Source organism: Rhamphochromis longiceps, linkage group LG2 (genome assembly GCF_057381845.1).
Source record: "Rhamphochromis longiceps isolate RC_006_pf linkage group LG2, R_longiceps_female_GT1.1, whole genome shotgun sequence".
In the NCBI taxonomy this organism is placed as follows: Eukaryota; Metazoa; Chordata; class Actinopteri; order Cichliformes; family Cichlidae; genus Rhamphochromis; species Rhamphochromis longiceps.
The window spans coordinates 9,803,901-9,817,040 of record NC_140558.1 but is presented as its reverse complement, the minus strand read 5'-3'; the positions used below and the strand labels follow the sequence as shown (position 1 = coordinate 9,817,040).

Below are 13,140 nucleotides of genomic sequence, written 5' to 3'. Positions count from 1 at the left end.
CTTCCAGAACTCGGGGAGGCAGGAAATTAAATGTAGACCGAACTGCCTTTAAAAACTTCAGATGTTTTGTGAAGCTTCTTTTTTTTTTTTTCTCGCCTTTAAAATGTGGAAGATTTCTTGAATTACCGGTATGTCGCAATGATTCAAAAGCACTGGAAGGGATTATTTCTTTTGCACAGATGTCACATTTCACTGCTCTGGTTAAACAGTTTAATGGCACAGACAGACGGCGTTACACAGGACGTGTGCATCCAGACAGCAAATTCATATAAATGGGTATAAAAAAAATCCGAAAAACAAACCAGAAGGAAAAAACAAAAAACACTTGACATATTACACCCCATTTCCAAATGATAACCAAATAGGTGGTATTTTATAGATCACTGAACAAAACTGTTTTCTGTCCAAGATCAGCAACATTTGAGGAATTCAAAAATACTGGGTAACATTTTCTACATCTTATACTTTTTCTATTCTAAATGAGAGGAACCAACATGCAACCATGAACTATTTAACCAGATCTTACTGAAAAATGCAAACAAAAATATATTTACAAAAACAAACTTTTAAAATGAGTCGGCTCAAGTATCTGCACTCTCACTGTGGACCTCTCTCCTCCTGCTGAAGCGCTCTTATATAAAAGTTGGAAATGCTTGCATGTTGAACAACAGAATCTTATTTATTGAACAGCCAGTGGAAAATGTGCAGAATTCTTTTCTTTAGGATTTCACTGAGTACAGTTCGAGAATTTGTGACAATCACGTTTCCTTCACATTTGTAATAATTTCTGTGGAAAACTGTTAATGAAAACAACAACAGCGGGTGGCCTACAAATGATTAAATACCATCGCTGTTCATCAAATTGCTTTCTAAGACACATGAAATGAAAACTTTATTTGTAAAAAATATGCAACAAACCTAAGAAGCTGAGTTAAATAAGACTCTGCTGTGCAAACACCCCAAACTGCCGTAGCTGTCAACATTCACATGTATATTTTTTTAATGATACAAAAACTTCTTAAAATCCTGCTCAGTCTTTGCATTTTAGTCACTACTGTGTTCCCATTAATTTAAACCTCTGAACCACCTGAATCTGAGAAGGATTTATTAGGGCTGCAGAAGGTTAAATAAATCAAAGTGGGCGGAGCCGTGTCCAGACTGAGGAGAGCATCAGTCTCTTCTCCTGAGGGTGTTTTTTTTTTTCTTTTTAAGGTTTCCAGAGCTTCAGCAGGCCATCCTCACTGTAGGTGGAGATGAGGTTCTGGTGGGGGTGGTGAGCGATGCCGATAACATCCTTCTCGTGGACCTGGAGATGGGAGATGTAAGATGTGATCAAGATACACCAAAAACATCAAGAGTGAAACAGAGTAGAGCTTCTTCCAGTCTGAAGTGATGGATTCACACAAAAATTATCCATTATTTTGCAAAATAATTTCAGCTACTGTGTGTAAAATGGAAACATCAGCAGTGACCAGTACAACACCTACATGTATATAGTTTTATATGGAAGACAAGGCAGTTACACATCCCCCCCTTCAACACTGACTTCAAAACTTCAGCGATAAGAACTTGGGGGAGGAACAGAGGACAGAATATGGTGTGGTATTTTTGGAAACTCTGATCCTGAGTGCCGTAACGTACCGTCAGTGTTCTCTCCAGCTTGCCGGTGACTGTGCTGAAGCAGTAGAGCACAAAGTCTTCACCCACGCAGTAGATCCACTCGCCGCGGGGCGACAGAGTGCAGCACACAAAGTCACCACCTTCCCTCTTACCGGAGCTGAAACTCCTCACGATCTGCACAAGAAAACAGCTTATTACCTAAAACTCCGGGTTTAGAAGAAAATCCCAAACAACTGTTAGTGATGTGGCGACATTAACTGACCTGTCCCTGCATGTTCATGATGACCACTGTGTTGGAGCGGTTGCACACGACAAAGTGCTCCGGGTTCTTGGGCAGCAGGATGACGTTATTGACTGTGATATCAGTGCCGGCTGACGTTCCCAGAGGCTTGAAGGTGCTGGTGCACTCAGTGGTCTTCACGTTCCAGACCTGAAGCACGTTGAAGATGAGTGGGAAAGCAAGAAGCATTATGAGAAAGAAGTGGTTGAATGGGGTTATTTTTAAATCAGCCGCTTCTCTTACCTTTACTGTACCATCAGATGAAGCGCTGATGATGTGATGGCCGTCCGGAGTGAATGTGACCTCGTTGACAAACGAGGAGTGACCGCGGAACTCCTTTAGAGTTTTACCTGACTTAAGTCCATGGATTCTTATGAAAAACAACAACAAACAAATAGGGATGACGTCGACATAATAATTTAAGAAGGTTTACTGAAGAGCACAGTAGTTTTAATGAAGAATGAAAGAACAGTAGTCTATTCCGCCTTGTTAAATTCCTGTGATTCTGCTGACTTCGCACTATATTTACTGATGCTGATAAAATACAGACGCTAAGATTGGATGCCACTGTTTGTGTGTTGCTGGTAAACATCTGGGACATTAATAGAAACAAAAGTACCTATGCTATTGTTTTAAATCAACACTACATTAATGTTACAGAGGACCAGAACTATTTCTTGCCCAGATCCAACATTAATGTTATCATTTATTAGTCATAGCCGGCAGTGCTACCATAATCATAATGTACGTAATTACATGGCTAATGTTAACGTGTGTGCCAGTCAGGTAAACATTCTAACTGTCTTGGAGCTAGAGCAGGGCGATATGACCAAAAATATTTATCACGATATACATTTGAAAATTTGCGATAACGATATACAGTAACTGACAATATAATTGACACTAGACAAAATACTTTACAACTCCACAACTTTATTAGTGCAAAAACCCCCATCAATGTATTTTCACTTAAACAAGCAGCTGTTTTTTTATGTGCATTAAAGTTATATAAAAATGTAACAGCGCAAATTCCTTGCTGACAGTTTGCCAAAAGGCATTTCCAGTGGGATTTTTACAAACCAATTCTGGTTCATCTGTTTCATTTAACGATCCACTTTCGCTCTTTTCATTCTGCGTCGCCGCCATGTGCGTATGTAAACATAGGCACTGCGCATGCGCGTTTTACCCATATTCTATCGCGATATGTCATTTTCCTATCGTTGCCCAAAATGACACCGGTATTACCGTGAACGGTATGATATAGCCCAGCCCTACTTGGAGCTTTATTGAGCTCTTGAAATTCCTTGTTATTACTGGTTGGTTGTTTGTTGCTACTGTTCATGTGTTCAGCTGCTAGTCGGGGGAGGGGCTTTAGTAAATCATGTTCAGAGGAGCCACCACTGCTGATTTACTGACACAAAAATGCAGCTGTTTTTGTTTTTTAATGTAAGTGTATTTAATACTTCAAGACACAATTAGTATGGTCTTTTGTTGCCAATGGTAACAGTATTGTTAGCATCTAGGCACCAGCTGTTGTTAGATAAGAGAACTTCAAACAGTAGCAGCCACTCGTACACTCACACAGAGTGTACAGCAAAGAGAGAGCCTGAGTGGAGCTAAAAACTACGGTTCTTCTTAAACAACCAAAATCATCACGATAAAAAGCCAACTGAACTTTGGGAAAAAGTGATCTTTTCACCTGCTCCCATCCACCTCCTACATGCTTGAACACAACCAGACCACACTCATGATCCCATAGCCTGCTTTGAAGTTTGGTCATCATGGACATCAGCACTAAGATCATTCACTTTGTGACAATTAAACAACCTTGCACGTCCTTAGTATGAGCTTTAGATTTTGAGAAATAATAGTGGCAGCCATAACCACTGTATTATCTTTATTTCACACCACAGTCGCAGTGAGAAACTAGAAGTGAGTGCATGATTGAGTTTGGTAAACACATTGTGCATATGGGGGAAAACACCACTAGAAAAACACCACCCTAATGGCTGCACAGCCTCCTCTGCTGCTGGTAAGGACAAACAGTCAGATAGTAGTTTACCTGATGGTCTGATCAAAGGAGGCACTGAGGAGCTGGCTGCTGTCCTTGCAGAAGCTGACACATGTTACTCCTTTGCTGTGGGCACGCTCGAACCTCCTCAAACACTGACCGCTCTGGATCTTCCAAACCTACACAGACACATACAGTTTGTTCTCGTGTTTTAGTAAAACAGAAAACACACGAGTGAAAGAAACTGAGGTTTTCAGTTTTCTGAGAGCTTTCATGTGTAATAATTAAAATGTCTTCTTGGTTTTTATAATTTTATACCAATAGATGTGGTTATATAGCTAGAAATGGGCTGCAAGTGCAGAATTGGTGAATGAAACACAGAAGGACAATGACAGAAACTGAAGTACAGCTGGTCCTCTATACCTTAACCTTCCCATCCTGGGCTCCAGTGGCCAACATCTCTGTGTCCCGACTGAAGCCCATACACAACACAGCGTCATCCATCATCATGAAGTTATCCTGAGCCTGGTATTTCAGATCCTGCAAACACAAAAGATATATAATAATTAAAAATAACTGGCATAAACAGAGTGACATTTAAGCAGAAACTAAATCTGCCTTTCTTTTCCTTTCAACCCACCTTCCTGATTTTGCCAGTTGTGAAGTTCCAGACTTCGATGAAACCGTCCACAGAGCCAGTGACCAGATACTGACCATCAGGGGAGAATCGGGAACACTCCACGTGAGATTTCTGTCCAAACTGCACAGGGAGGAAAAACAAGTCACGTCAGAACAAGTTTAAGTCATGAACTTGAAGAAATGGCAGTAAGGCCTGGTCACAGTGAAGAAGCTGACTAATACAAATTGCCATTTTGGGATAGTGTGGGTACCTTGATGTGTCTGCTGAGCTGCGTGGGAAAGCGTTCCTCTTCTACATCTTTAACGGCAGCTTTACCTCTGAACAAGTCAATGGTCATACCAGGAGGCAGGAGACCCTGATGCTGCTGCCACTTCAGAGCCTACAGAAGGAAAAAGATGACGGGGGACGACATAAGCATTTGCATTTTATCTGAACTGAGGAACAAATTGTATTTATATAGCACCAAATCACAACAAGGTGCTTTATCCGGTTGTTAAGTCTGACGTCACTAGCCGTGTCTGGGTCTAAACTCCGCTGCAGGTCCATATATCAAACGATCACTATGGCATTACTGAGAGTTGAAAAACTGTCTAAAGTCTTTCCTCTTTAATAAAATGATCAGTGTTCTGCTCTACCAGGTGTAACAATTGAGTTTAACATCCAGGCATCCATGAAAACGGACATTTATGACATTTAACGGAGTTAGAAGTTAGCAGGAAGTTAGCTCGCTAGCTTCTATCTAAATACAATATAGCATGTCCTGACTGCGGGGTTTTGGAAACAAATTCAAACGTACAGCTCTGTTATCACTTCCAGCATAAATGAAGACAGAAAACTAAACAGCAGTGACGTTTGTAGGGTTACTGAAGTTGGGCTAGCTGGTATATAATGATGTGCTACGTGACCGCTAGCGACACAGCTATGTTAGCATAATATGAACAAGCTAACTTTTTTTCCACTCGATAAAAGTTAACGTGAGTGTTCTCAGTGGTCAGGAACAAATGTAATCGCATGGCAGGATGCTGTAAAAGGACCAAACTTCAGCCAGGAGAACAACTGAGATAATCCATCCACAATACGAGGTTAGTCATTCATATACTGCTGCATGGGCTGGGCTGTAGTTACATCCTAAGGTTTTAAAAACTGAGCTTAAATAAATGATTAGTGGTAATAAAAGCCGAGGGAGGTCAACAGTGATCACTGACTGTTTTAGGAGCTTTTTGAGATCAAATATAAGAAAATACATAACATTAAACATGTTAACAACACAAAAGCCATATTAAACGCAGACTACTTTAGACCCGGAAGTAGGATTCATCGCGTCATCACTGAACAACCGAATAGTGTGTAGTTAAGACAATACAATAACAAGGAGTCGATATTATGCATGCAGAATTATAATCAAGGACAACTCTGCTTGTACATTCCTATTTTTTTTTGTAAAATTAAGAGGCAAATGAGTTTCACAAACTAGTACAACACCTGCAAATTTGCAGGTCACATACCTGTCCCAGCAGAGCCATGAGACGAGAGGGAGGCACCACGCTGACCTCTCCTGCCAGCGCCTGAGCGATGGCCGCCCGACGCTTCTCCTTACTGCTGCCATCTGGGTAGGCCTGGATAGAATTTCAACAATGCGTAAGAAAGAAACATGCACATCTATTAAAAACGTACAGCACATTTTAATCTGATGTTCTTTCTGATTTAAAACCTTATTTTTCCAGATTTAAAAAGCCGAGGGAAAAAAACGAGGGAAAAAAAATAATAAACTCAGGAAAAAATGGAAAAAATAAATAAGAGTCACTTTAAGCAATTTATCTCACCTCTCTGGGATCAAAGTAGGAGCGAGCCAGCAGGTTCTCCAAGTGGATGTATCTCTCTGGCTGGGTCTGTTTCAGCATGATCATGGGGTCGGTCTGTCTGAGCAGTGAACGAGCTGCACCCAGCTCTCTCAGTTCAATCAGCTCTAACACGACCTGGTGAGGGAATCAACACAAAGGCCCAACTTAAACAAACAAAAAGATCTACTATGCTTACACTGGGAGATTTGCTATGATACAAATGCTTAGAAAAGAAAACATCTGGATTAAGATAGTATTACAAGAAACACCTGAAAAAAACCCTTTCTGACCAGAAACCATTAGAAATAAAGCTGGAGGACTTAGCCAAGCTTTGGACACCATCCAAAATGGTGTGAAAGCCCAGTTCAATGTACTATCATCATCATCATCATCATCTATCTATAACTCTCTAAATCTAATATTCACACTTTACTGTCAACACTTCTCATTGTATACAAACAAGCCCTCACCCCCCGTATAATCCCAGATGATGATAAGATGCCAGCGTCTTCTGGACCTGTCAATCAAAACTTTAACCAGACCATACCTGTTCGTAAAGGTCTATCAAGGTCTTGTCTGGCAGCTTGAGGGACTGGATGGCTTGTAGAACAGTATCCCAGTGGCCGCTGTTGATGTCTGCCACGAAGCTCTCTATACTGTCCACTGTGTTCAGAGACACTGTCGTCTCCTCCTGCAGAGTGGCTAGTGTCCGGTGCAGATTGTTCTCTTTTAAGTACTGCATAATCAGACGGACCACGCTGTGAAAATAGACAAACAACGTGAGACAGAAGACGGCTCAGCTCAGGTAAAACAAGCTCAGGATTTGGTGGTCAGAAACGTTCCTGATGATACTATACCTCAAAGTGTAGGGTGAGTTCAAATTCAGAATTTTCATGTCACAAGGTGGCACTCTTTTTACCTGGTTAGGTTCTCATAGTAACTTATACCAAACATATACTAGGGGTGGGGGAAAAAAAAAATCGATACTGTGTAGTATCGTGATATTTTGTTTGCTAATAATGTATCGACACAGGGACAGCAGAAATCGATATTTTGTTACAAAAAAAGTTTTTGTGGACTGGAACATGCTCTGACTTCAGAGCATGTTGATCCTTTTTCTCAGCAAGAATCCTGACACTGTCCAAATGTGTTTAACTTTTTTTTGGCAGCAATAAACATGACAGTTTACTTATTTTAATTTAAGACATGTTTTATTTTAATTAAGTGTAAAACTTTTTTATTTAATGTAAAATTATATTTTGTTTTAATTTACTTTCAAATTCTTCAGTTGCTGAAGGGGCTGCATAGTTTTCATAAATTGCATAGTTCAGAATAGCTATAATTGTACCAGATGGTTGCATTCAGTTAAGTTGGACTAGACCGTAATACAAACCGTTCAGTTTGTCAACAATAAAACTGACTGAAATGAGAGAAATACTGAGTGTGAGACTTTGATATTAGATAAAATGAATATTGATAACGTTTACCTTTATGTACAGAATCTGAATATCGCAAAATATTTTAAAAAATTGCAATAATATCGTATTGTGCGTTAAGTATTGTGATAATATCGTATCGTGGGATGTATGGTGATTCCCACCTCTAACATATACCATTATCTGCATTTTATATTCACTAAGTCTTCAGTACGCTCTAAGAGTGAAATAGATTCTCTGGTGTTGGAATAAGTGTTTGTGCCTTACTAACACCACGGTGCATTAATGTGGCACATAATCACTGGGACTGAAATACATTTAGACTTTGATGCAGAAAATAAATGCTTTTATGCTTGACTCTTATCTGCTGCAATGTCTGATTATACTGACACAAATGCAGCCAATCTAAGAAGATAGATAAGAAAAACATGAGTAGGCTATTTATTGGCTATTCATCATGGAGAAGATTAAATCTGTTGAAATAATTCACTTTAATCTGGGAACAAACTAAAGTGATTTCTCTTTCATTAGTGTAGGGAAATGCCAGTACTGCATGCACTGAAAGTCCAGCACACATTTTAGAATTGAGTGAACTAATAACTTCTAAACTCAAACTATGTTCTAGATCATCATCACCATCAGCACCACCAAGGGCGTGCCAGGGGGGCAAAATCTGCTGTCCTCCCCAGAGGCCCCTTTAGCAAGACTGTCCTATGTTGGTAATACATTTTAATAAACTTTGATGGCTGGATAAAACTGTTTTGAATAAATGTGTTGCCAAGAGATTATTTTGTTTTGCACCAGTAAATAGTTGATTGTGAAACACATGGAAATATCTGTGTGGTGTTTAAAATGTCAAAAGTCTTATTTATTTATAGGTATTTGATCCATATCAGGTTGCAGAAAACCTAGTTCATCTCAGGGCCAACATAGAGACAGGCAAACAGTTCACACTCATACATGATCTAATACTCATTTGTCTTTCCTCAACAAGTTTTCTCTTAAAGTGAACTCCATTCTGGGAGAGGAATCTTAAGCTGCTCCTGCTCAGCTCTGCTGAGAAACATTAAAGAGTTGGGACGTTCCAGTTAGTCAATCAATTAAAACAGGTTATTATGGAATTCAAAGTCATGTAATTCTTTTCTTTCTCACCATATTTTTCAAGTATATATATATATATATATATATATATATATATAAAAACACCCAGCACGTCCCTGCGGGCGGTTTATCCTTCAAGCTCGGGTCCTCTACCAGAGGCCTGGGAGCTTGAGGGTCCTGCGCAGTATCTTAGCTGTTCCCAGGACTGCGCTCTTCTGGACAGAGATCTCCGATGTTATTCCCGGGATCTGCTGGAGCCACTCGCCTAGCTTGGGAGTCACCGCACCTAGTGCTCCGATTACCACGGGGACCACCGTTACCTTCACCCTCCACATCCTCTCGAGCTCTTCTCTGAGCCCTTGGTATTTCTCCAGCTTCTCGTGTTCCTTCTTCCTGATATTGCTGTCATTCGGAACCGCTACATCGATCACTACGGCCGTCTTCTTCTGTTTGTCTACCACCACTATGTCCGGTTGGTTAGCCACCACCATTTTGTCCGTCTGTATCTGGAAGTCCCACAGGATCTTAGCTCGGTCATTCTCCACCACCCTTGGGGGCATCTCCCATTTTGACCTCGGGACTTCCAGGTTATACTCGGCACAGATGTTCCTGTACACTATGCCGGCCACTTGGTTATGGCGTTCCATGTATGCCTTGCCTGCTAGCATCTTGCACCCTGCTGTTATGTGCTGGATTGTCTCTGGGGCATCTTTACACAGTCTGCACCTGGGGTCTTGCCTGGTGTGATAGACCCCAGCCTCTATGGATCTTGTGCTCAGAGCTTGTTCTTGTGCTGCCATGATTAGTGCCTCTGTGCTGTCTTTCAGTCCAGCTTTGTCCAGCCACTGGTAGGATTTCTGGATATCAGCCACCTCCTCTATCTGCCGGTGGTACATACCGTGCAGGGGCCTGTCCTTCCATGATGGTTCCTCGTCTCCCTCCTCTTTCTTGGGTTTCTGCTGCTTGAGGTATTCACTGAGCACTCGGTCAGTTGGGGCCATCTTCCCAATGTATTCTTGGATGTTCGTTGTCTCATCCTGGACTGTGGTGCTGACACTCACCAGTCCCCGGCCCCCTTCCTTCCGCTTAGAGTACAGCCTCAGGGTGCTGGACTTGGGGTGAAACCCTCCATGTATGGTAAGGAGCTTTCTTGTCTTTATGTCAGTGGCTTCTATCTCCTCCTTTGGCCAGCCTATTACCCCAGCAGGGTACCTGATCACGGGCAGGGTGTACGTGTTGATGGCCTGGATATATATATACACCCAGCACGCCCCTGCGGGCGGTTTATCCTTCAAGCTCGGGTCCTCTACCAGAGGCCTGGGAGCTTGAGGGTCCTGCGCAGTATCTTAGCTGTTCCCAGGACTGCGCTCTTCTGGACAGAGATCTCCGATGTTGTTCCCAGGATCTGCTGGAGCCACTCGCCTAGCTTGGGAGTCACCGCACCTAGTGCTCCGATTACCACGGGGGACCACCGTTACCTTCACCCTCCATTACCACGGGTGACCACCGTTACCTTCACCCTCCATATATATATATATATATATATATATATATATATGAATGACAACAACATAATAAAACTGGAAATTCTGTTTTTGGTGTGCCACCCCTATATGGTATTTGTATAGCGCTTTACTCAGTCCCTAAGGACCCCAAAGCGCTTTACACTACATTAGGGCTGCCACAAACGATTATTTTGATAGTCGACTAGTCACCGATTATTTATGCGATTAGTCGACTAATCAGATCATCATCCACTGGACGTAAAACTACAGCTTATTGCACCAGCAGCATCTGCTCTTATATAACTATCATTAGCTTACAGCTTTAAGCTTTTAAGGTGCTAACTAAAAATAAAGACAAGATGATAGTTTATTCAATTTTAATGAAATTTGCAGATTGTTTCGGTAAAGTTTAATAAACTCCTTGCTATCTAAAATATAACAGGACACCGGAGTATATTCTCCAGCATCTCACACTTCTGATAATCAGCTGTCTGCTTGACGTTTATTCAGCTGTGTAAAAACTATAACTTTAATCTCAGCCAAACCGATTTACTCAGGAACAAATAAAATACTAAAAAAAGCCAAACAATAACATTTTTAATTTATCTAAGTGACTCATATATATTTAACCTGAGTCCCGAAAGACGGCGGTGGGTTTGAAAACAATTTGCCGGGAGTCCGGTGTTCTCACGGCGCTAGTGACCTAGCACCCGGCTAGCTATCGAGCTAGTGGGTAACAGACGTCTCCGAAAACGTCGGAGCGCTTTTGAAAATATGTGGTGTCCTGATAAACTGAGCAGATATTTGAGGTTTACACAGCTACATTCTCGCCTGAAAATATGTTAAACGTTTATTTTGTGACCCGGAAAGAATAATAAGAGTAATATTAAAACTAACTAGCTACCGCCATTGTTGGAAACTAGGCTGGGCCGCGCTATGAATTCTGGGACACAGCTGCTTCTTCTTCTTCGGGGTTTAACGGCAGCTGGCATCCTTGTACATGCTGTGCTGCCATCTTCTGTTTCAGTCCGTTATTACACTCTTAAATCCTGCTATTATTCCTGCGTCTTTTGCGATCTTACAAAGCTTCAAACGACACGTCGACTATTAAATCAGTCGTCGACGATTTTGATAGTCGACGTAATCGTGACTAGTCGACAAATCGTGGCAGCCCTACACTACATTCAGTCATTCATCCATTCACACACACATTCACACACTGGCAATGGCAAGCTACATTGACCAGAACTCATTTGGCTCAGAGGGTAGGGCAGCTGCCGTGAGACCCGGTGGCAGAGGTTCGAATCCTACCTGTGACAGTTGCTACACATGTTCCCTGCTTGCATGCGCTCTGCAAGCTACATTGTAGCCACAGCTGCCCTGGGGCGCACTGACAGAGGCGAGGCTGCCGGACACTGGCGCCACCGGGCCCTCTGACCACCACCAGTAGGCAAACATGGGGTTAGTATCTTGCCCAAGGATATTTGGCATGCAGCCAGGAGGCAGCCCTGGATCGAACCACCGACCTTCTGATTAGTGGCTGACCTGCTCTGCCACCTGAGCTACAGCCACCCCACCTATATTATTATTGCCCTCAAATGGCCACCCCTATGAAAAAAAATCCTGAGGCATCCCTGTATGTTAAACTTGCTTTGGAGCAAATCCTTCAGTCGTGATCAATAACTTTCCCTATTTTTTTTATTGTTACTGTGTTTGCCATCAATTTTCATTTTAAGGAGTAAGAATCTGCAGACAGATGTGTGGTCATTTCTAAACACTATGCTTACTACTAATGTTTTCACTAGTATTTTTTCTTGCAAAAAGCCTCAGTTTAGATAATTCAATTATGGATTCCTGCGAGATTTTGAATATTAGCAAATTATGAGCACCGTTTTGAATCTAGTGTGAATCTAGTTTTGAATAGACCGCGAGTTTCTGACAAAAAGTGGAGTTACTGACACTAAATGAAGCAGACTTAATATGTCAAGCAATCTGGCTACTTTAGTGAGTTGTCCAGGTTGGGTTTGTTTGAATCAGTAACATTTCCAGCTCATGTCAGAATCTACGGCGACTGGGAAGCGCACATCTTAAGCTAATGCTAATTTACTCACCTCTTTCAGTTTTGTGCAGTACACAGAAGCGATTAAAATATAAATGATCAATAAACAAATATTTCATATCACATAGTGCCAGTTGAAAGAGTACCTAACTCCACTTTCCAGTCATACACTACATACACTTCAGCGTATGGCTGGAAGTTAGCTCGTTAGCTTAGCACAAAAACGCTAACTACCGCTACTGCAGTTTACTGCAGGATGAAGGAGGCCTCACTGCCCAAAAATGTGATCAAATATGGAGCTTTTAAAACCCAGTTTACTTTAATAATAACACTCCTTTAACAATAGTTAAGCGGAGTACTTACTCTGCAGATTCCACCTCCAGAGACATGATTATTTATGTGAAAACAGCCTCCAAGATGCACTCCTGAGTCTACAGCAGAAACAAACGCCAGGAACACACGGCTACGGCACCGGAAGAAACAGGATCAGGAGGCGGTTTTTTTTCTCCAAAATAAAAGATTCATTTGACGCTCAAAAAACATGGAGTTATTTTTTGCTGCCGTTTTTGTTTTTGGATGACAAAAATGTTCACGTTTCGACGTCTTCATAATATTCAAACTCTTAAAACAAAAACAAATAAAGATAC

General features: G+C 41.5%; 2 protein-coding genes across 2 annotated transcripts; both read right to left on the bottom strand.

Annotated features, from left to right (window-relative positions):
* Positions 1 to 465: 465 nt before the first annotated feature.
* On the bottom strand, positions 466 to 12,989 carry smu1a (SMU1 DNA replication regulator and spliceosomal factor a). The gene is made up of 12 exons (XM_085417153.1): positions 12,857 to 12,989; positions 6,940 to 7,150; positions 6,375 to 6,527; positions 6,057 to 6,167; positions 4,802 to 4,930; positions 4,552 to 4,671; positions 4,335 to 4,451; positions 3,963 to 4,090; positions 2,144 to 2,270; positions 1,883 to 2,050; positions 1,642 to 1,794; positions 466 to 1,306 (listed from the first exon to the last, which is right to left on the bottom strand). The coding sequence occupies exons 1-12, from the start codon at positions 12,880 to 12,882 to the stop codon at positions 1,208 to 1,210; spliced, it is 1,542 nt and encodes a 513-aa protein (XP_085273279.1). The 5' UTR covers positions 12,883 to 12,989; the 3' UTR covers positions 466 to 1,207.
* LOC146676968 (uncharacterized) lies at positions 7,159 to 10,463 on the bottom strand. Its single transcript, XM_085417163.1, has 2 exons — positions 10,443 to 10,463; positions 7,159 to 10,407 (listed from the first exon to the last, which is right to left on the bottom strand). Exon 2 carries the CDS (start codon positions 9,928 to 9,930, stop codon positions 9,079 to 9,081), a length of 852 nt encoding a protein of 283 aa, XP_085273289.1. The 5' UTR covers positions 9,931 to 10,407; positions 10,443 to 10,463; the 3' UTR covers positions 7,159 to 9,078.
* Positions 12,990 to 13,140: the final 151 nt, after the last annotated feature.